Below are 20,032 nucleotides of genomic sequence, written 5' to 3'. Positions count from 1 at the left end.
GAACACTGGGATTAGTTCAACAGTAGAATTAAACAGAAGGAGAAATGGCTCATTAGTCATGGAGACACATGGAAACTTCCAGATTTTTCATGGAAAGGAGGCAGTTAGTCTTTTAATTTTATGCCTTGAGACACCATTTTGTCAGCATGCAATCACCATCGCCAGACCCCAGGGCTCATGTGCTGTCAGTGGTGCAGCCCGTGCACACACACACACACACACACACATGTGCACTCGAAAACACGCCACGAGAACCCGATGAGCAACGTGTGCGCACGTGCTGGATCACTTAGACACTCCCACTGCCAGTGCATGGGACGTGTGTCGGGCTTTCCGAACACAGGTGTGGAAGCACCAGCTCAGTGGGACAGGAGTTAAGCCATACACAATGAATGAGGCGTAATAAGTCACACAAAGGATAAAGCGAGAATGTCTGGGGGAGAGAGGAGAGCGGGGCAGAGGTAGAGCTTGCCAACCTATAGCAGGCTGAGTGGTAGTAATTGAAGAGTTTGATTCCGAACGTAACATTTTACTCCCATGATGGTGAACTAGAAGAAATGACACAGGACAGCAGTCACATTCAAGAACACAGTCAGCAGAGGAAGAAACAAAGTCAGCAGTTGAATACGCAGCCGGAGCTCAGACCCCACCTTTAGCTGGAGTTTCAGAGGAATCAGGAAAGCCGTCCTGAAAGCCTGACCCACAGGGTGCAGACGCCCCAGACACGCACGCCTGAGGGGCGCCCCTCTCCAGGGCCGCCCACCGTGGGCGCACTACTGCCCAGGTGCAGGGGTGGCACCTGTCCACTCAGGACAGGGTCCCCGCCCCCGCCCATCTTGGGACGCAGAAGGACAAAGGCAGCGTCATTTATGCACTGGCCGTACTACATCTTCATTGCTTTTCAGGATCAATGTGCTCCTACTTCTACAAAACGAGCACTGCAGATCCTCCTGTCTCCCCAGCCAGCGGCAGCCCCCTAGGTCTTGGGTTAGCTGCAACAGTCTCCTGTGTACTTTTCTGTGGTATTACTGAATATTCATTGTAGGCCCAGGAGATTATATACACACAGCTATCTGTCTGTCCATCCACCTACCAGCATACTTTTCATGTGGACTGGGGTGTAGCAGGTTTGTGTAAGCACACTTTGTCTACATGACAGTGACATTGCCTAATGGCACCTATCACCACCCATAAGTGATACAAGGCCACTAGAATGGGAGCATGTGATCCTACTACTTTACTTCTCTTTGAGGTCTGTCCTCAGCTGTGGAGGGCTGGGGCAGCCGGGCCTGCTCATCTGACACTGTGGGTCCCGATGTCCAGAGCTGGCCCCGGGCTCCCCTGGGTAGCCCACCATGTGCTGAGCCCTGCTGATGGGAGGAAATCGATCATTTTGTTTTTTTAAAGTGAGACAAAAATGAAGCGCCTCCTGAGTAGACGGTTCCTAGTTAGAAACTGCATTCAAATGCTCTCATGATGAAAACCAATTGCAATCAAATGCTCTTTCACCATGAAAACCAATCGAGCCCTCGGTGACCTGATGCGGGGTCCCAGAGCAGGAAAGCCTTCTCTCCAGCCTTTCCCATCTTCCTGCCCTCCATCTTCTTTCTCCTTCCTTGCTACTTGCCACTACCTTTTCCTGGTGAGTAAAGGGCTCATTTGGAACACTACAGACAGGAGGGTTTCAAAAGTAAAAACTGAGTCTAATTCCTTCCTCAAATTTACCCTGGCAGTGATGTGACGGCATCTGTGTCTTTTGTGGGTCTGAAAGGTAAAAACTGAGTCTAATTCCTTCCTCACATTTACCCTGGCAGCGATGTGACGGCATCTGTGTCTTTTGTGGGCTCTGGGGACAGAAGCCAGGACGTCGTACTTGCCAGGCAGGCACTCCGCCACTGAGCTAGAGCGTGGCGTGGAGGGCATTTCAACGCGAGCAGAGCTTGCTCTGCCTGACTGCGCAGCTCTCTGGGAACTCGAGCCTGGCAGACCACAGGGCCAGGCTCCCTCACTTTTGGAGTGAATGCCCATTGGCCGGGTGTGTCTGTGAGGCTGAAGAACAGAGGACCCACTGGGCGCTCTTGGTCCCCAGGCTGCCCTGCCCGATCCTTACCCCGGCAAGGGTCATTTTTCACCAAGAACTCGTCCAGCGCCATCCACCCGCCTCCGACACGAACCATCACGGTGCTCCGCAGGATCCGCACCAGTCTCAGCTGCTGGGAATCTCCAAACTGCAGTGGAAGGAGGGAGAGAGAGAGAGAGGGAAGCTGCCACGCTCACCCGAAGGCCCAGCCAGGGGGGTGGAGTCAGCAGGAGCTTAAACGGGCCGCTTGGAGGCCTTGCTTAGCCCACAGCATTAGTGCAATCTCAGGAAGAGCTTTGAGATGGACTGCGTTAGGCGGCCCCATGCTGATTTAGCCCAAAGGAAACAGTTTGGGAAAAAAATGATCACAAAGGTTATTGTCAAGTTGTATTAATGAAGTTTTGTCCTAAAAAGGATTTTTTTCTTTCTCGCAATGGAAACAACCAGAGCAAGGCAGTGATTAAAAACGCTTCTACAAATCATAGACAGCCATGAAGCCTTGGCCATCTGACCAGAGCTTTTACACAGGAAGATGACTCCAGGGAAAATTTAGTGATTCCTGGTCCACTTACATGAACACTATTTTCCTCTTATATCTGTGAGAGAAATCTTAGTGAGCTCATTTTGTTTTCCCCAAGAAAGGTTTGACTTATGAAACAAAAATCACTTTCACACATGACTAAGATTTCTGCATCCCTAAAGTCTGGTAGCCCAGTTGGTGGAAGGCTGGCTTTCAATACCGTTTCAGATGATACTGCAGCTGCTGTGGGCAGATCGCTAAGGAGACAGCTTTCAGACCGAGCTCAGCTCCCCAGAGCAGTGTATCCATGAGGACAGGGTGCCCTCTCACCCTGTCAGTAGCTTCCAGTCATTGGATGAGCCCCAGATTTCACAAGTCCTGAGTGGACGCAGTGGAATCTACTGGTAGTTCTGGTAAGAGGCTTGTTGAAAGCCCAGGAAAATTGACTTTATACCCTGAAATCATTTCTAATAGGCTTTTGTCTAACTTCAGAAAGCCATCAAACTAATTTCATAGTTGCTAACCTAGCCAATAAAAGAGCAAAAGGACCAGGTAATCAACACAAATGACTTCCTTTATAAATTAGGGAAAATAGAATTGTGCTTCTGGTTGTTTGTCTGGCTTGCTATGGTAAGATAAATACTTTCAGAAGAGTCACTTGGTTACTTTTCAGAAAGCTTTAGCCCTGGGCTGTGGGAGATGTAAGTAAAATGGACAGGAGGCTGCAGGTTGTAGAAAAACACCTCTGGGAGCCTCTATTTATAAGCTTGCTTTTTTTTTTTTTTTTTTTTTTTGTCGGTTATGGTGCTTGAACTCTGGGCCTGAGCGCTGTCCCTCAGCTCTTCAGCTCAAGGGGAGTGCTCTACCACTGAGCTTCAGTGCCACTTCCAGTTTTCTGGTGGTTTATTGGAGGTAAGAGTTTCACGGACTTTCATGCCTGGGCTGGCTTTGAACCGCGATCCTCAGATCTCAGCCTCCTAAGTAGCTAGGATTACAGGTGTGAGCCACCAGCGCCCAGCCTACAAGCTTGCTTTTTAAAGATGGACCTAAGGGCCAATAAGTGGGCCCATTCTTCAGATGTAGATTCAAAAACCAAAATGTAACTTGATTTTATTAGAAAAAAATTTGGTGCTGCTAGTAAGCAATGGGAAAGGAAGGGGCTGAAAGAAAATTACTCTTAAGGAACCAGATAACTGGACAGATAATTTGGTCTAAAATTAAAAGTTTTAAGGAAATAACCAAAGCTGTCTTACAGATCTATTTAATAATTCTAAATATGAATAATTTTAAATGTCATTTTAGAAATAAATTCTCCAGACAACACTGACTTTAGGAAGTCTCTAGTTTTTCTAACAGCCAAACTGAAATGAGAGCATACAGGTTAAATACTGTTCTTTGACTTCTCAGTAAATGCGATCTTTGGAGGCATTTCTGTTATTCTCAACACAATTCCAGACTGAGGAAGATGCCATTTGCTCACTACAAAAATAACAAGAAGAGCAACACTTTATTGTAGTGTTGTAACTAATGGGATTTGATCAATCTGATCCTTACACACCGAATGCAGGGATCGTATCACTCCACTGGGCTCCATGAATTTCTTGGGGAAAAAAATCATTCAAGGTAATAGACTATTTCTATTTTAAATACATCATTTGCTTGCAAGAAAATGGAGAATTTGAAACTTAAGATGTAATAACAGCTAAACTGCAGTGGCAGAAAAATAAGTCCTATGTGTGCATGTGTATATTTATATCTGTATCTATCTATCTTTCTCTACGTATATAAGCTTCTAATAAAAGATTAGTCAAAAATCTTCTCCTTGGATATGGTGAAATCGGCATATAATTTTGTGTTTTACTTTTAAAATTCTGACCAGGCTGCAGTGCCACCAGCAGCCCACATGGACATAAGCACCAAAATAGATATTCGGCAACAACTGTAGAAGATTTTGTACACACTGTGTGTAGTCCCTTTCCTCAAAAGGAATGACACCGAGGTGGCACTGCTCCTGCACAGATGAAAAGCCCAAGCTGGCGGCTCAGAGCCTCAGGCACCGTCACAAGACTCTGCAGCACTCTTCTTCACGTTCCTGAGCTATGTGACCCTGGTCAGCTACCATGTGCCATATGTCCTAAATAGACACAGAGCTGTGTGGAGAATCAATGATCTTTGCACAAAACAGATGCTCATAGTGTCATCAAACACTGCACTGTTTCATTGTAGCCAGCTAAGTGCTATGGATTGTCTGGTTCCCATAAAAGTAATCTCCTCGCCAGAGGCACAAAGCAGAGGAGTCCTGGATTCAGGACCCTGGAGCAATTACAGAAACACCACAGCAACCAACAGTGAGCAGCGAGCAGCAGCCTGGGGAGATCGGCCTTGGCAAGCTTTAATGACTATGAGCTAAAGTTTAAAAAAACATAGGAACTTGAGAATACAATCCACCAGTTTATACCTGATTTCCCAGGAAGAACTGATAAAAAAAAATGAAAAATTGAAGAAAGACATAATTAGTTCATGAGGAAGTGTTTGGCACAGCTGAGCACGCACACACACACACACACACACACACGCACGCACGTGCACACACATACATGCTGGGCTTCAGATGAGAATCTATATTAGGCATGTGTAATAATCAAGTCCTTCAATAATTTTCCAAAGAGTTTATGTGCACGTGTTAGAAAATCTTAGGATTTCAAACCCAAGTTAAAATATGCAGAAATATTTTTAGCATTAAAAGTAGAAAAAAGTCAAATTCCTAGTCTTTCTTCTGTTTTGAAGGTGGACCCCATTAATTAAGGTGTTGAAGAAAAGCAAAGAGTTACTGCCCAAGTGGGAAATACTGCCTCTCTGTCATATTGAGAGGAAGAGCCCACACATCTTAATGGCACGGTTTGGGTTGGAGCAGCTCTGCTATTCAAATCAAGACCTACCTCTCATCACAACAGCGCAAAGTGCAAAGTGACTGGATGCATGCGCGATGTGTGGGCTTTGCTGTGAACATTTCTCTCAACAGTTGCTGCAAGTGGCAAGCATTGAAGCTATGTTCTAATACACAAGACCTAAGCTGCCTCCCCACATAAGCTGGAGCCTCACAGCCCATTACATTTTGAAATGAGGTAAAAACATTAGGATTCTTGGAAAACAACACAGATGAAACTGTATGAATGTCAGGGCACAGCCTTGAAAGGAACAAGGTCATTTTGAAAGCTTACCCTGTACTTGTTGTCCCCAATCTGTTCAACTTGAAATCGTTTTGCACACTTACACTTAGCCACCTGCCTCGTGACCTGAAAAAAAATCAATGGGGAAATGTTTACTGTAATATTTGCCTTCTGCAGTGGTACCTCACAGCTCTGATACAACCACCCACGTGGAATTAAGTAAGACAGGAACTGTGAGACATGCGGGTGGAGCTGAAGAACCGTGGGCAGCAAGTACCTCGTCCTCGATTTTGTCAGCGTCTGTGATGGGCTTGTATGCGTCCTTATTTGGGTGCAGGGCCGCCACGAACTCGTAGTAGTCAATGTACCCATCCCCATCACGGTCAAAGATGTCTGCAACTGCGCTCATCTCCAGTCGGCTGGTGGGGAATTCTAAAATTTGCACAAGAGGAGTAAGGACTGGTAAGTAGGCAGACTGCTCCCCGTACCCTTGTATTCCTGACCATAGGAGCTCAATTTCAGGCTGATCAAGAGTGTCAAAATTCTTCTCTGAAAAGTGGATTTGAAGCCTAACAAATCAACATCTATATACATGATTCAAATTTATCTTTCATTTCTAGGGTGGAGTATAAGAAAATTCTGGCTTTTGTAGGCTGAAAATTCCACAGGGCTCAACAACTAGTCCATTTAAAGAAAAGTTGATAGGAAATCAAGGACGTCTAGTAGCATCTGTCAGAGAAATCGTGCTCCAACGGACAGGACCGTCAAACAAGAGGGTGGCTCAGGGCTCCCGAGGCTTACTGTGGGAATTTACATTAGGTTATTAATTAGGAAGATAAAGGGACAGGTGTTTGTTTCCTACTATACACCAGTTAACACATCTCAGCACCTCTGTTAGGCGGATGAGGATACAGCTTGGGGCCGGCCCCTGACCGGAGGTGGGGATGTCCTCAAGCACACTGTGTGGTGAAGGTAGTGACTTCCCGGCCCAGCTCCCAGTAACACTAGAGCTTTACATTACGCTTATTTTCTTTGAAACAGGCCCTACTTGAGGAGAGGATCCCATCAATAAACTCCTGCCGCGTGATCTTCCCATCCTGGTCTTTGTCGATTCTCCGGAAGAAATCCATCACTCGAGATTTCTTGTGGTTCATCCACCGCATGTATTTTTTCCGCCAGATATCAAAATCAAAGTTGGCAAATTCTCTCAGCTAAAAAAGGGTACAGGGCATTGTGGTGGGTTAGTGCCAAGCTGGCATGGCACTCCATGCCATCCAATGATCGCTGCTGTGGGACTCCACAGGCAGGCCCTGACTCTTCTGCATGAACCTCCGCTCTTCCCTATGAGCCATCTCCTAACTGGCCTACACGTCCAACACATTCCCAATTCCAAACTCCAGAACGCCAAATCTCCAGTCAGAGTGCATGTTATTAAAAGATCTGAATCATATACAGTTACCTTGGCCAGTTGGTATAGACACATGCCAGGTACAGGGCTATTGTTTTTGTTTCCTTTTCTTCTTTAAGGAGTTAGTTAACATGTAAACATTTTAGCTGAGTGTGGTGACTCATATCTGAGATCACTCAGGAAGTGGGGATCAGGAGGCAAAAGTGTGCGAGTGTCCATTTTAACCAGTGGTGGTGTGGTGCGGTGCGCGCCTCTCGTCCCAGCCACGGGGGAGGCTGCGATCGCGAGCTCTGTGCTTCCAGGGCCATCTGGACAAAGTTTGTGAGAAACAATCTCAACAGAAAAAGCATGGTGGTAAGGCTTGTTAAGCCACCTACAATGGAAAACAAAAAACAGGAGGACTGCAGTCCAGGAATGCCTATCTCAAAAATAATCAGGGGGAAAAAAGGCCCAACTCAAGTGGCAGAGAGCCTGCCCACGAAGCGTGAGATCCTGAGTTCAAGCTCTGGAACCACCAAAAAGAAAAAAAAAAGTAAGAGGCTTACTTTATTGATTCTCTAAATCCCAATCTCACATAGCTTTATCTCACATAGCCTTCTAATGCTATAGTGACGTCTATCTTCTTAGCTTTCAGTTGGGAGCTGAGCGCTGTTTGCTGATGTGAGAGCAGGTGAGCCCCGGTGGGTGTGGCCGGGTGAGGGTGGAGGCAGAGAGCACACACCTCCTCCAGCCGGTCCAGGGCGTCGTTGAGCCTCCTCCTCCGCTCCAGGGCCAGGAGCCAGACCTGCTGCCACTTGCTCACCAGCAAGTTCACTCGGGGGTTCTTGGTTTCGATCGGGGTCTGCGATGCCGAGGGGTAGAAGCTTGATGCGGCCAAGCGTTTTCCTGTTAAGACACAACTCTGATCAGGATGGTGAAGCTGCCGGCACTGTGGCATGTGCAGGCGTCATTATCATGCAAACAGGAAGTCTAACGGAGGTGCTGGGTAAGCGCACAGGGCCCGCGTGGGCTGCGCTGTTCAAGGTACAGAAACAGACCTGCACAGGGCAGGTCTGTGTATGGAGAGCTCACTCAATACATGTTCCTGCTTAAAGTGCAGGCATTTCAGGGACTGTGTTGAGCCCTCTGAGCCTCCTCTTGGTACAGGCATGCTAAGGAAATCCCCCAGCAAGTGAGAGAATCAGTTCCAGCAAAGCTGGCTTCCCTTCTTCAGAGCAGGTGCGCGCCAGGGACAAGTCAAGCAAGCTGCGCTGTGAGGCCATCTCGGGTGGGAGCGTGGGCTCAGGACCCTTTCCACGGGTCTGTGTCCTGTACCAACGCCAGTGAGTACACTTTGTCTCTCATCTGGCTCCTTTTTCACAAGTTTCTATTACGTTCAAGCATAGTTGTCCTCATCTTACTGAATGGTTAAATATGGCCTAGAAAAGTACTACGGTAAGGCGATTCAGGATGTAATGTCCAGACTGGGGCTAGCCGGTAACTTCTGAGCACATAACCAATGCCTGACAAGTACACAAAGCACCAGCTCACTTGGCTCTCACTACATCCAGTGAGAAATGAGGCTTAGCAGAGCGGAAGTAACTTGTGCAACTGCTTCTGGGCTGGCGAGCGGTGAGGCACAGGGTTCGCTCCAGCGTTCTCACCTCAGGTAATACACAAACTACGACAGCTCAGATACCCATGTAAAAGACTATCCAAAAATACGCAAAATGGGGCTGGGCACTGTGTTGTCGGCCTGTAATCCTAGCAGGCCAGGAGGTGAGGTTAAAAGGATTGTGATCCGAGGCTGGCCAAGGGAAAAGCATGAGACTCTCCCTGAAAAACAAATAAAAAGTCAAGAAGACTGGGGCTGTACCTCAAGTGGAGAGTACTGCCAACATGTAATACGCAGTACACACAATGCACAAAGTCAATGGTGCTTTAAGCTATTCGGAGTTAACGATTGTTATTTTAAGGCTACTTAGTTGCACAGACTGCCTCAGAAACAGTAACAAGAGTGAAGAACGAGGAGCATGCGGGCTGCGAACGCTGGTCAGAGGAACCCGAGCCACTGCACTCACACTATCACACAACAGAAGAAGGCGAGAGCCTTTGGTGGGCGACTTTCCAGTTTCTTCTATCTGATATGAAAGATCCACTTCAAGCAAGCAGCGTTAAATACAGAATCGTGGATGGGGCATTTCCTTTATTTGTACATGAGCTTCTATAGTACACTTCAGCCTATGAATTCCTTCAGAAAGGAAGCTTTGGAGAGAGTGCTTGTGCAGCACCACTGATGGCCCCAAACAACTAATGGTAACCCAAAAGAAGAAGGCAAAGGCCATGGCCTCTGTGTCGACATCTGGCTTACTTGCTGCCCGTCCCTTCTCCAGGACGGGGATGTGGGACTGCAAGGAGGAAGGTCCGGCTGCTCTCCGCTTGTATGTCTTCGTGACTTTGTCAACATCAGGCTGTTTTCTCGTCATTTCTTCCATGAACATCTACAATGAGAAGACTAGTGTCAATGAATTAAGGGCAGACCAGATCAGATCAGTGGAAAACGCTGCCACTTCAGTAACTGATTGGGAAGGACTTGGGCAGAGACAAAGCACCACTCCAGACATCAATACCCTGTAAGACGCTTTATTAAACTCTAACCATGGCAGTGCTAACCGCTTTACCAGGAGGCTCACATGAATATTCCTTTTTGTGAGCACAGTCGGGTCAGTGTGTGATGCCACTTGCTTTAGAGCTTAAAGCAAGTAGGATTTATGGGGAAGTCATTTTTCTGAGAAAGACATTCATTCATTTCCTTTTAGATAGGACACATGTGCAATCTGGATGTCCAGTCATCTTGGAAGACCCATGAGAAATGAACATGAAACAATGAAACAAGGACCAGAAGGATTCACGGGATTGAGGACAGTGTGTGTGCGTGCACATGTGCATGCATGTGTGCGTGATGTGTGCGTGAGTGCAATTGTGTGTGTGTGTGTACATGTGTGAATGCAGTAGAGCGCTGAGGCTAGAATGAAGGTGTAAGGACTAGAGAGCTCATTTAGGAGGCATGAGGCAGTCCAAGAGCTCACGTGAGACTGCATCATCTGACTCGAGCTTCACAGGCAGCAAAGAAGGGAAGGCCACAGAAGGAAGAGACAAGCTTTAGGGAAGCTGTAGAATTAGAACTCCAGATACCAGAGTTGGGGCGTGTGTAGGAGGGAGAGGAGGAAAGGGGAGGAGGAGAAAGAAGAGGGGGAGGAGAGGGGAAGAGAGAAAACACACTCAGTATCTTCTGAGGAAGACAGTGTCAGAGCCCACGGCACTCAGGCTAGGTGCAAGCCTCGTTACCTGGTGCTCAGCGATGAGTGTCTTCACCTCCTCGATCTCCTGAGGGATGACCTCTTTGTCCTTGTCACTGAGTGTGGTCTCGGCCCACTGCAGCCAGGCCAGCAGCGCCTCTAGCAGCTCCTGTTTAGCGATGAGCCCGGCCAAGGCACCCGCCAGCCGCTGCTGGTGCTGCTTGGCCCAGGCCAGCACCTGTAGCAGAAACACCATGTGCTGGGAACTTCTTCCAAAGTAGACATAAGCGTGTTGTCACGAGACACACAGTGCAAAATGCACACTTTGGCTGGCCTATGCATAGACCGGCCGTGCTTCTGGCTTTTCTCTGTCCCGTTTTTGGCCAGGAGACCCGGCATGTGAGGACTAAGGCAGTCCGGGACGGCCGTCACTATTGGGGTAAAGGCTTTCCCCCAGCACGCTGTGTTCGGCTCACTCGGCTCTGAGGGATGGGGGTGCCTGCTCCACACAGCGCAGTGCCAAGTGGAGCAGTTGCAACCTTAAATAGTTCATTCACACTGTGAATTCCACAACTGTGCCACACACACACGTGCATGTGCACTGGCCAGGGCTGTGGGCTGTGGTCCAGAGACCCCTGAAAGTCCCCAGGGAAGAGTGCCGACGCCTCCCTCTTTTGAAGAACTTCAGAGACTGCAGCCAGGAGGCTTTGAAAAAGCAGGTCCTCCACAGAGCCTCATTTCCCACATCCGCAGGGTGTGCACCTCACTAGCTGAATTTCCCCACACACCCCTGCTCCTGCGGGCTCCCTGGAGACACACACACCTCCTCAAACCTGGCCCGGATGATGGTGAGCCAGTGCTTGATGGTGGTGACGGAGTCAGGGTGGCAGAGGGCCAGGACGGCGTCGCCCATGCTGGTGGCTTTGCCGAGCTCAGCTCGTTTCTCTTCCAGTTTCTTCATGAATTCCTATCGCAGAAAACAGGCTTAGGTAGAAAGCATAGCTCAGGACTTGGGCCATTCATTGTTAAACAAACAAGATCTCCAACTGGCTTATTCAGTAAGAAGTCATCCGCTAATTGGGAAAAGGGGGCAGGGAAATGAAGAATAAAGCACCTTTTAATACCTAGGTCAAAATGCACGTACAGGGTTTTAGCTCATGCTTTAAAATGTAATATATAAAATAGGTCTCCAAAATGTAGATACCATGCAACCGTATTACAATGGAAGGTGGCAAGACAGTACTTCTATCAACAATGCTGGTATAGGGGACAAAGGTCTGACGACTAAGATGAGGTGGTTAGAGCCAGATCCGATGCCCTTGAAGTCCCGCACTTGGGAAGCAACGGGGGAGGATTACTTAGGCCCACAGGAGTTTGGAAGAAGCCCCGGAGACCCTCTCATCTCAGAGGCACGAAACCAGAGCCAGGCATGGTGGCACATACTTGCAAGCCCAGCTACTTGAGAGGTGGAGGTCCAAATGACTGAAGTTTGAGGCAACCAGGGCAAAAAAGGCATGAGACCTAATCTCAACAAACCAAGTATGGTAGTACATACCTGCTACTGTAGCTTTGTGGGTGGCTGTGAGCAGGAGGACTGTGATCAGCCAACTCTGAGTAAAGACTGTCAGACTCAATTCAAAAAGTAATGAACAGAAAAGAGGGCTGGGATGTGACTCAAGAGATAGAATGCCGGCCCAGCAAATGTGAGTCCCAGAATTCAAACCCCAGAACACCAAAGTAAGACTACACAAAAAGCCTATTTGGGCATCTGAATATACCAGGAGAGATTCAAAATATGTTCAGGAAAGGACTAAAGAAGAGAGAAGACTGGGCTAGGAAGCATGCATTTGGAGGTATCGAGGGAGGTATCGAGGGACACAGTCGGGACCAGTCGGGTGGGACCAGTCAGTCAGGAAGGAGTGTCAGGGCACCAGGCTGGCAATTGCGAAGCAGCCTGCGAGAGCTAGCGGGCCTCCAGGACCCAGAATGAGCTAGGCTCCACAGTCGTGGAGTCACCTACTGCAAGACATCCCTGCACCTTTACCACCAGTGCTGTACGTGCAGCAGACAGACACAGACCTTCCACGTGATCTAAAAACGAGGACCTACCTCTGCCCCTAAAACCTCTTCATCATTTTGGCGCATCCACAGAGACCCCAGCCTACTGCCATTGGCAGCAGGGCCACAGACACAGCCTGCACTCATACGACTGGAGAGTGTTGATTCGTTTTTAAAGCCTATCATCAGCAGACACTGGCTTTCTGCTTTCAGCTTCTGTGAAGCAGCTTTGTTAGAGAGCCCTTGCCCACGTCTGCTAGACCTGAAGGTCCGCCAGGTTCAAAGATGGCATCTTACCCCTGCCCAAGCCTGCGAGGAGGCACAGGTGGCTATGCGCTTACTGCCAAATCTTAGGGTGCTAGTGCCCCTCACTGCAGGCCGAGGGCCAGCCCAGGTAATCCATAACAAAAGCTCTATTTTAAATATTGAGCCAAAATAAAGTGTACTGTAAATTTAACACACTCTTCTTGTCTAGCTTCAAATGTAAAGCTTTAGATAGCACTGTGTTCCTAGAAATGATGTTCTGTGACCTGTATGACTTCTGTTAACAACAAGGAAGTGTTAAGACAAGACGCCCCATAGATGATATAATGCATGATTAGAATAAATAATACATTTCTATCCTGACCTGGAAAGGCAAGGTTATTCAGTGGTGTTAACAAGATTCTTTAAAGTTAATAGGAATGCTGACATCAACATTAAATGGAGTGCTGGCACAGTAAACTCCTGAGTTTTCAAGTCAAAGGTTGAGATACATCTGTTCAGAGCTGTGTGGATGAAACATTTAAGGGCTTTGCCAAGTTCTAGACACTGCCGGAGAAAGGCCTGAGCTTGAAAACTCACCAGCTGGATTCTTATTTGGAAAGTTAAATCTATGCTATCTCCTATGGGATCCTCATTTTCAGTTTATAGTTTATATTATAGGAAGTTCTAGAAAGGGCTTTAAAAGGTTCTTGATTAAAAATCAGAGCACAAAATAAGTCTGCTTTATCTGGTTTCTCATTTTCTTTCAATTTAAACGTGAACACAACACCCTTCTACAAAATATATCCAACAAAACTCCTGGTAAGGAAGCCCTGTAGTTGAATTTAAGAATGTATCAATTTTCCTTGTTTTTGTACAGTGCTTTACACCTGCTAAAAAAACTTGTTTAATGCAAAACAAGACCTTGAAAGGTCATTTTAAAAAGTCGGTCTGATAATAGTTCTTTTAGGAAGAAGCTTTTTCCCTATGTAAGATGTCATACTGCAGATTTAAAATATAGACTATCAATAAAGTGCAAAAAAAAAAAGGTTCTTGATTAAAAGCAGAACTGGCAAAGGCTTAGAAATAACATTGTTCTACATTTTATTAAATTACTTGTTTGGGCTGCCTATAAAGATCGAATTTATTAATTTATAATTCTACTGGTATGATTTTTTTAAAGGCCAAACTACTCATTTCAAGATCCACATAAAAGAGCAACAAAATGGGATGATGTTGGTCAAAAGCCAAACAACGCTATAGAAAAATTGATGTGTTTCCTGGATATGAACCTGACTAATCCTAGACTACCATCTTCCCAAGAAGGCCACAGGACCATGGCATGGACACAACCTCAGCTGCATCAGAGGTGGGACCAGAGGAAAAGCCTGTGCGACCTGATAGTTGGAGCTGCAGGCCTCTTTCCTCCATGTGGCATTTGCAGGGATCACTCACTTTATGCTGGTCAATGAGAGTCCGGAGAGCATCTTCATCATCTGGGAGAATGCCATGGAAGCGCAGGGTCTGCTCGGCCTCAGCCAGCCACTCCAGGAGCGCGTGGACCACAGAGTGGAACTCTTCTGCCTAATGTACGTGCACGCGCGTGTGCGCACACACACACACACACACACACACAAGATTCCCAAATATGCCTGTTAGTAAAAGTCACAGGAACAGATTCTCCCTTCAGTAACTAAAAGTCTGAAAATTTAAATGATGGACGCTACTCCTATTAAAATGACATGATGCTTTGTGCTTCTCATGCACCATTTCCTTAAATAAATTTGTAAGTAGAAGCCAATATAATTCCCACTTTTGGTTGAGATAACCAGGACTTAATGAAGTGAATTAGTCTACAAAACCCCCCAGAGCCGGTGAGAGGCCTTGGCTCACTTGAAGGCTACAGCTTTTAGTCACTATCTTCACTTATGTAGCAGGTAACTGATGAATTAAGTATGTATTCTCGGCAAGAAGGCTTCACTTTTACAGGAAGTCACTGAAATAACTCAAAGGCTGGACGCTTACTTCCAATGTCTTCACTCAACACTCCGCGTTAGGGCAGCGGCCATGACCCCAGCTGCTGTGCCGCTCACCGTCACCCCCAAGTATTAGGGTGTGTGCCATGCGAGCTTCCATAAGGCTCAAGTCAACACTGAAGCGACGGGGCAGCATTTTAGAGGCAGAAGGAAACGTCTCATGCACTCAACAACCTGGGTCTCAGCACAAACCTCCTTGGGGGCACCTCGCTTCTTGAGGGGTTTGCGGGAGTGGTGGAGACCCAAGGACCCCCACACTTCTGCCAGAGCCTCAGAGCCCCTCTGCGGGGCTGCAGCTCGACTCGCAGGACTCACCTGGCGCAGGGCTGCCTCCAGACGCGTCTGCTTGGACACAGACAGCGCGCACACCAAGTCCCAGCGCGCGCCCAGTTCCTGCATCTGTGCCTTGACCCACGATGCATCGTCCCGACTGCCTTCCACCAGCTCACGGGCTGAGCGCTTGAGCGCCTGCACACTGCTGGCTCTCTTCCCCAGCTCTTTCTGGAAGACCTAACAAGACCAGAGTTTGAAAAATAAACTTGGCACTCTAAAACCAAAACAGCAAAATGTACTGTTCGAAATATAAATTTGTAAAGCATCACACACACACACACACACACACACACACACACACACACATCTAAAAATAGTAGTTTAAAGACCCTCCTCTGGGTAGATGCTTTGGAGGGGGAGGGGCGCCTTGGCTCCCACTTGAACATCAGGGGAACAAACAGTCTTGTGCAAATCCATGCAATTCTGTACACTCCCAGGAGGAACTGCCTTATTTTTAAATGTCACGCTGGAGTTGAACATGGTGGCAATGCCACATGGACACACGCCGGGGCGCCTGATGCCTCATTCAATGCCGCGTGGACGCACGCCGGGGCGCCTGATGCTTCATTCAATGCCACGTGGACACACGCCGGGGCGCCTGATGCTTCATTCAATGCCGCGTGGACACACGCCGGGGCGCCTGATGCTTCAATGCCACGTGGACACACGCCGGGGCGCCTGATGCTTCATTCAACGCCGCGTGGACACACGCCGGGGCTCCTGACGCTTCAATGCCACGTGGACACACGCCGGGGCGCCTGACGCTTCAATGCCACGTGGACACACGCCGGGGCGCCTGATGCTTCATTCAATGCCGCGTGGACACACGCTGGGGCGCCTGATGCTTCAATGCCGCGTGGACACATGCCGGGGCGCCTGATGCTTCAATGCCGTGTGGACACACGCCGGGGCTCCTGATGCTTCATTCAACGCCGCGTGGACACACGCTGGGGCACCTGATGCTTCAATGCCGCATGGACACATGCCGGGGCGCCTGATGCTTCAATGCCACGTGGACACACGCCGGGGCGCCTGATGCTTCAATGCCGCGTGGACACACGCCGGGGCGCCTGATGCTTCATTCAATGCCGCGTGGACACACGCCGGGGCTCCTGACGCTTCAATGCCACGTGGACACACGCCGGGGCTCCTGACGCTTCATTCAACGCCGCGTGGACACACGCCGGGGCGCCTGACGCCTCGTCACCTGGCAGTCTCTCAGTCCTCTCAGGTGGCTGCTGTGGCACACCTGTACTGCAGCCACATGGCTCCAAGGCCCATGAAGGTGGCGGGCTGGCCACGTGTCCCTGGCATCAACATGGGGTCTGTCTGGAGATGCTGGACCCCAGAGGAGCAAAGCTGACCTGAAATACTGTTCTTTGGAGGATGTTTTTGTCTCCATAAATTCCTGGGTATTAACTCACTGCAATGGGTGGAGGGGAGAGTATTGGAGCTTGAACTCAGGGCCTAGGCACTGTCCCTTAGCTTTTTCACTCAAGGCCAGTACTATACCACTTGAGGCACAGCTCCAGTTCTGACTTTTTGGTGGTTAATAGGAGATAAGATTTTAATTGACTTTCTTACCCTGGCTGGCTTTGAACTATTATCCTCAGATCTCTACTTCCTGAATAGCTAGGATTACAGATATGAGCCACCAATGCCCAGCTTCATTTTGAATTTTAACACAGATTTCAAATACCAAATCCCTATATGTTATCTCAGTGTCACAGCTTTGGGGCTCTGTTCTCTCTGCAGTGATGTGCCAAGGCCAAGGGCTAAATTCAGCCCTTTGGGCCACAGATTTCCTGGAAGGGAGCCCAGGGTTCATTTCTGTTCCAAGATGCTACATGTAAAATGAGATGTTCAAACAACCAATTTCTATGTAGAATAAAGTTATTTTGCTTTTTAAGAAAGCATTACAAAAGTAAGCCCATCCAAACTAACTGAAGGTATGGTGAATTCTTTCATTTCATTCTAACATGTTAAGTGAGACATGAATATAAACACAGACACAGACACACACACACACAGACACACACACACACACACACACACACACGAGGTACAATATACAATATCTATAGTCTATTTGTGATTAGACTCATCCAATAGTCTGAATACTTTCCAATGTGGTTTGTATACTTCTTCAGCCTTCCAATCATTACTAATGCTCACGGATTAATTCATTCTTGATGGCTGTAGTATATAAAAAAATCTGGCAAATGCCTGGGGCAGTAAATATTTCGACAGTGAGCTTATAAAGATGGTGTCTAAGTAAAGAGTAACATTTTAGTGCTCATTAGGCATTGAAAGCTGGAAATGGAAGAGTTTGAATTCATCATGCACAAAAACATTTGTTTCATTATAAGCAAGGTGAGGTACTTTAAAAAAGTAATTCATAAGGGCCTAGTCAATGTTCTTTATTTTACTTTCTGCCAATGTTGAAGAACATTGAACTTTCTTTGTAGTGTAAACACAGCCAAAAAGAGAAAGGAGGAAAGAAATGTACAAAAGTCCAACTATTTAAGAAAGTCTAGAGGTGGGCACTGGTGGCTGTAATCCTTGCTAACTAATCAGGAGGGTAAGATCTGAGGATCCCAGGGCAAGAAAGTCTGTGAGACTCTTATTTTCACTTAATCACCAGAAACCGGAAGTGGCTCTGTGGTTCAAGTGGTAGAGCGCTCACCTTGAGCAAAAGAACTCAGGAACAGCATATAGGCCCAGTCCAAGCCCCATGGCCAACAAAAAATTTAAAAAATATTTTTTAAAAAGACCAGGTAGGTGAAAAAAAGAAGAACTACTAAAGTATGAAGAAAATATTGTCAAGTGACAAGAAAATACTGTCAAGTGAAATCAATTGTGGGGGGGGGGTGGGGGGGGCTAAAAGTCATAGGAAAGAAGCACATTCAGACAGAGGATGGAGAGATGGTCAACTCTGATGCGCTGTTAGCAGTGGACATGCTCTGTAAAGCCACATGGTATTGGCTGGTCCTACTCCAGGGCATCACACCACAGCAAGTCTTTGATTTGTATGATGCTTTAATGAGGAAAGCCTTTTTTCTTGCAATAAATACACAGTAAGTCCCTCATAGCCCAGGCTATTGACTCACAGATTGCTCAAGGGTCAGGGGTCAAGGTTAAAATTGTTTTCAAATACAAGAGCACCTAATAACAAGCTGGGCTCATACCCCTGGATTCATATTCTAACACACAACCTATTTCTAGGCCACAGCACATTGGTTTTAAGACATATACGTAATTGTCTAGAAAAATAAAGGCAGTAACACTTTCTTGAAACATGTTTTAAAGCACCAAGGAAAGAAATCTCATTTCAAGATCTCAGAAGGTTCTAGATATGGCATTTCCCAAGCCAGGAAACTCACTGATACACTGAACAATTTCCCCTCCCTGTTCAGGTTTGGTCTCCTGGCTCTGCTGAAGGCAGACTTAGTCCAGCCCTGAAGATGCTGATGGAGCACACCATGTCCTGCGCTAGCCTGCAAATCCTTCTGCATTCAGAATAACCCACCAACACGACGAGACAGACGTCCCAGACGATACTACCTTGTGATTATCCATCAGATTCATCACTAAATCCAGGTCTCCATGGACAGGCTGGTCCTCGGCCAGCTGGGGCTCCACTCTGTACAGCCAATCAATGAGGGCCTGCAGTGCGTCTGTGAACTGTCCAGAAAACAGCAGCGCCTCTTCCAGCTTGTTTTGTCTGGAGTGAACAAAGTAGAAAAAGGAGTCTTGGTCACAGAAAAGCTTCAATCTCTGCTTACTAAAGTTTGTGTACACTGAGTGGAATAAAAACAATACATTGATATTGGCCATCACCACATTTCTCTGCTCAGTGTCTCAGGCTTTCTGTTTTACTGTAGAATGTACACAATCTATTTACAGGCCAGGTTGGTGTACCAACCTGGGAAATCATAGATTCTTCAAGTTTCCTCATTTTAAAAAATGTTTTTTTTTTTTCTGTTTCTCAAAAGTTCACTTGAAACAGTTTTAAGTGATCAGACTCAAACTTGACTGTAGGCATTGGGGTGTGAACTCAGGGCTTCACACTTGTGGGGTGCTCTGCTGCTGGGCCAGGCCTCCCGCCCCATCCTGACAGGGTTTAGTGTGCCACCGGTTCTGTGAAAGTAAGTGTGTGTGGATTCATGCATGCATCCCCAAAGTCAAGGCTGAGATCAGCGCCATCTTCCCGGGACATCTCTTCCTGGTCACTCACCCCAATTTCTACAAATTGGGGTCAGACGGGGGGTTGACATATGCCATCACTAGATTTTTCTGTTTGTTTTGTAAAAATGTCCTAAGTGAAAATAATTTCAGGCATTATAAAGAGGATGCAAGATTTTGACAGTGGAACCGTCAGGGGCAGAGAAATGAGATCTACATGAGAGGCACTGGGGAAAGGGCGGGCCATGCAGGGCGGCCGTCTGACAGAGCTGGGAGAAGGCCGTCATTTTCACTGAGATGCGTGGTTTACAGTATGTAACGGCGCAGGGCAATGATCCTGGTGCAGGGTGGGAGGTGGTAGGTAGGGCTGGGGCATCCCAGGCAAAGGCAGTAGTTAAGGTCCCCAGGAGGTTCCTCAGAAGCACTGCCCCCATCTACGGAAGGCCCGGCAGCCACGCACCTCTCCACGGATTTCCCACAGATGGTGTCCCATTTGTCCCGGAGCTCACTGAGCATGTTGTCCAGTTTCAGGGTGTCATCAGCCAGGGAAGTTTTCTCCTTCAGGGAGCGTCCGGTGCGGTTGGTGGTATCATAGACCGAGTGCTTGGCACCAAGGGACTTCTGAAACTCCTGCGGGGGGTGAAACCAGAAAGCAACAGAGGTTTCTACTTGGGAAACGGGAATCCCTAACCAAGGGAGCCATCAGTGAATCACACCAGAC

The 20,032-nt window shown here is 47.6% G+C and overlaps 1 protein-coding gene across 14 annotated transcripts in view; it reads right to left on the bottom strand.

Moving 5' to 3' along the window:
- Dst (dystonin) overlaps nucleotides 1–20,032 on the bottom strand; it is a 311,344-nt gene that overhangs the window by 5,072 nt on the left and 286,240 nt on the right. For 10 of the 14 annotated variants that reach the window (XM_070017230.1, XM_070017235.1, XM_070017239.1 and 7 more), the window contains 14 exons: nucleotides 19,772–19,941; nucleotides 18,691–18,850; nucleotides 15,109–15,303; nucleotides 14,213–14,341; nucleotides 11,280–11,423; nucleotides 10,506–10,694; nucleotides 9,529–9,658; nucleotides 7,900–8,063; nucleotides 6,819–6,981; nucleotides 6,048–6,202; nucleotides 5,822–5,896; nucleotides 5,059–5,076; nucleotides 2,111–2,228; nucleotides 477–548 (listed from right to left, as the gene is read on the bottom strand). In XM_070017230.1, coding sequence (XP_069873331.1) covers nucleotides 477–548; nucleotides 2,111–2,228; nucleotides 5,059–5,076; nucleotides 5,822–5,896; nucleotides 6,048–6,202; nucleotides 6,819–6,981; nucleotides 7,900–8,063; nucleotides 9,529–9,658; nucleotides 10,506–10,694; nucleotides 11,280–11,423; nucleotides 14,213–14,341; nucleotides 15,109–15,303; nucleotides 18,691–18,850; nucleotides 19,772–19,941 — 1,882 coding nt within the window. The remainder of the gene's footprint in view (nucleotides 1–476; nucleotides 549–2,110; nucleotides 2,229–5,058; nucleotides 5,077–5,821; nucleotides 5,897–6,047; nucleotides 6,203–6,818; nucleotides 6,982–7,899; nucleotides 8,064–9,528; nucleotides 9,659–10,505; nucleotides 10,695–11,279; nucleotides 11,424–14,212; nucleotides 14,342–15,108; nucleotides 15,304–18,690; nucleotides 18,851–19,771; nucleotides 19,942–20,032) is intronic. The other 4 variants (XM_070017233.1, XM_070017237.1, XM_070017240.1 and 1 more) reach the window with 2 other exon arrangements.

This window comes from Dipodomys merriami, unplaced genomic scaffold, assembly GCF_024711535.1.
Source record: "Dipodomys merriami isolate MVZ:Mamm:240054 unplaced genomic scaffold, mDipMer1.0.p SCAF_122, whole genome shotgun sequence".
Taxonomy (NCBI): Eukaryota; Metazoa; Chordata; class Mammalia; order Rodentia; family Heteromyidae; genus Dipodomys; species Dipodomys merriami.
The sequence above is the reverse complement of the archived record's forward strand: the minus strand, read 5'-3'. Positions and strand labels throughout refer to the sequence as shown.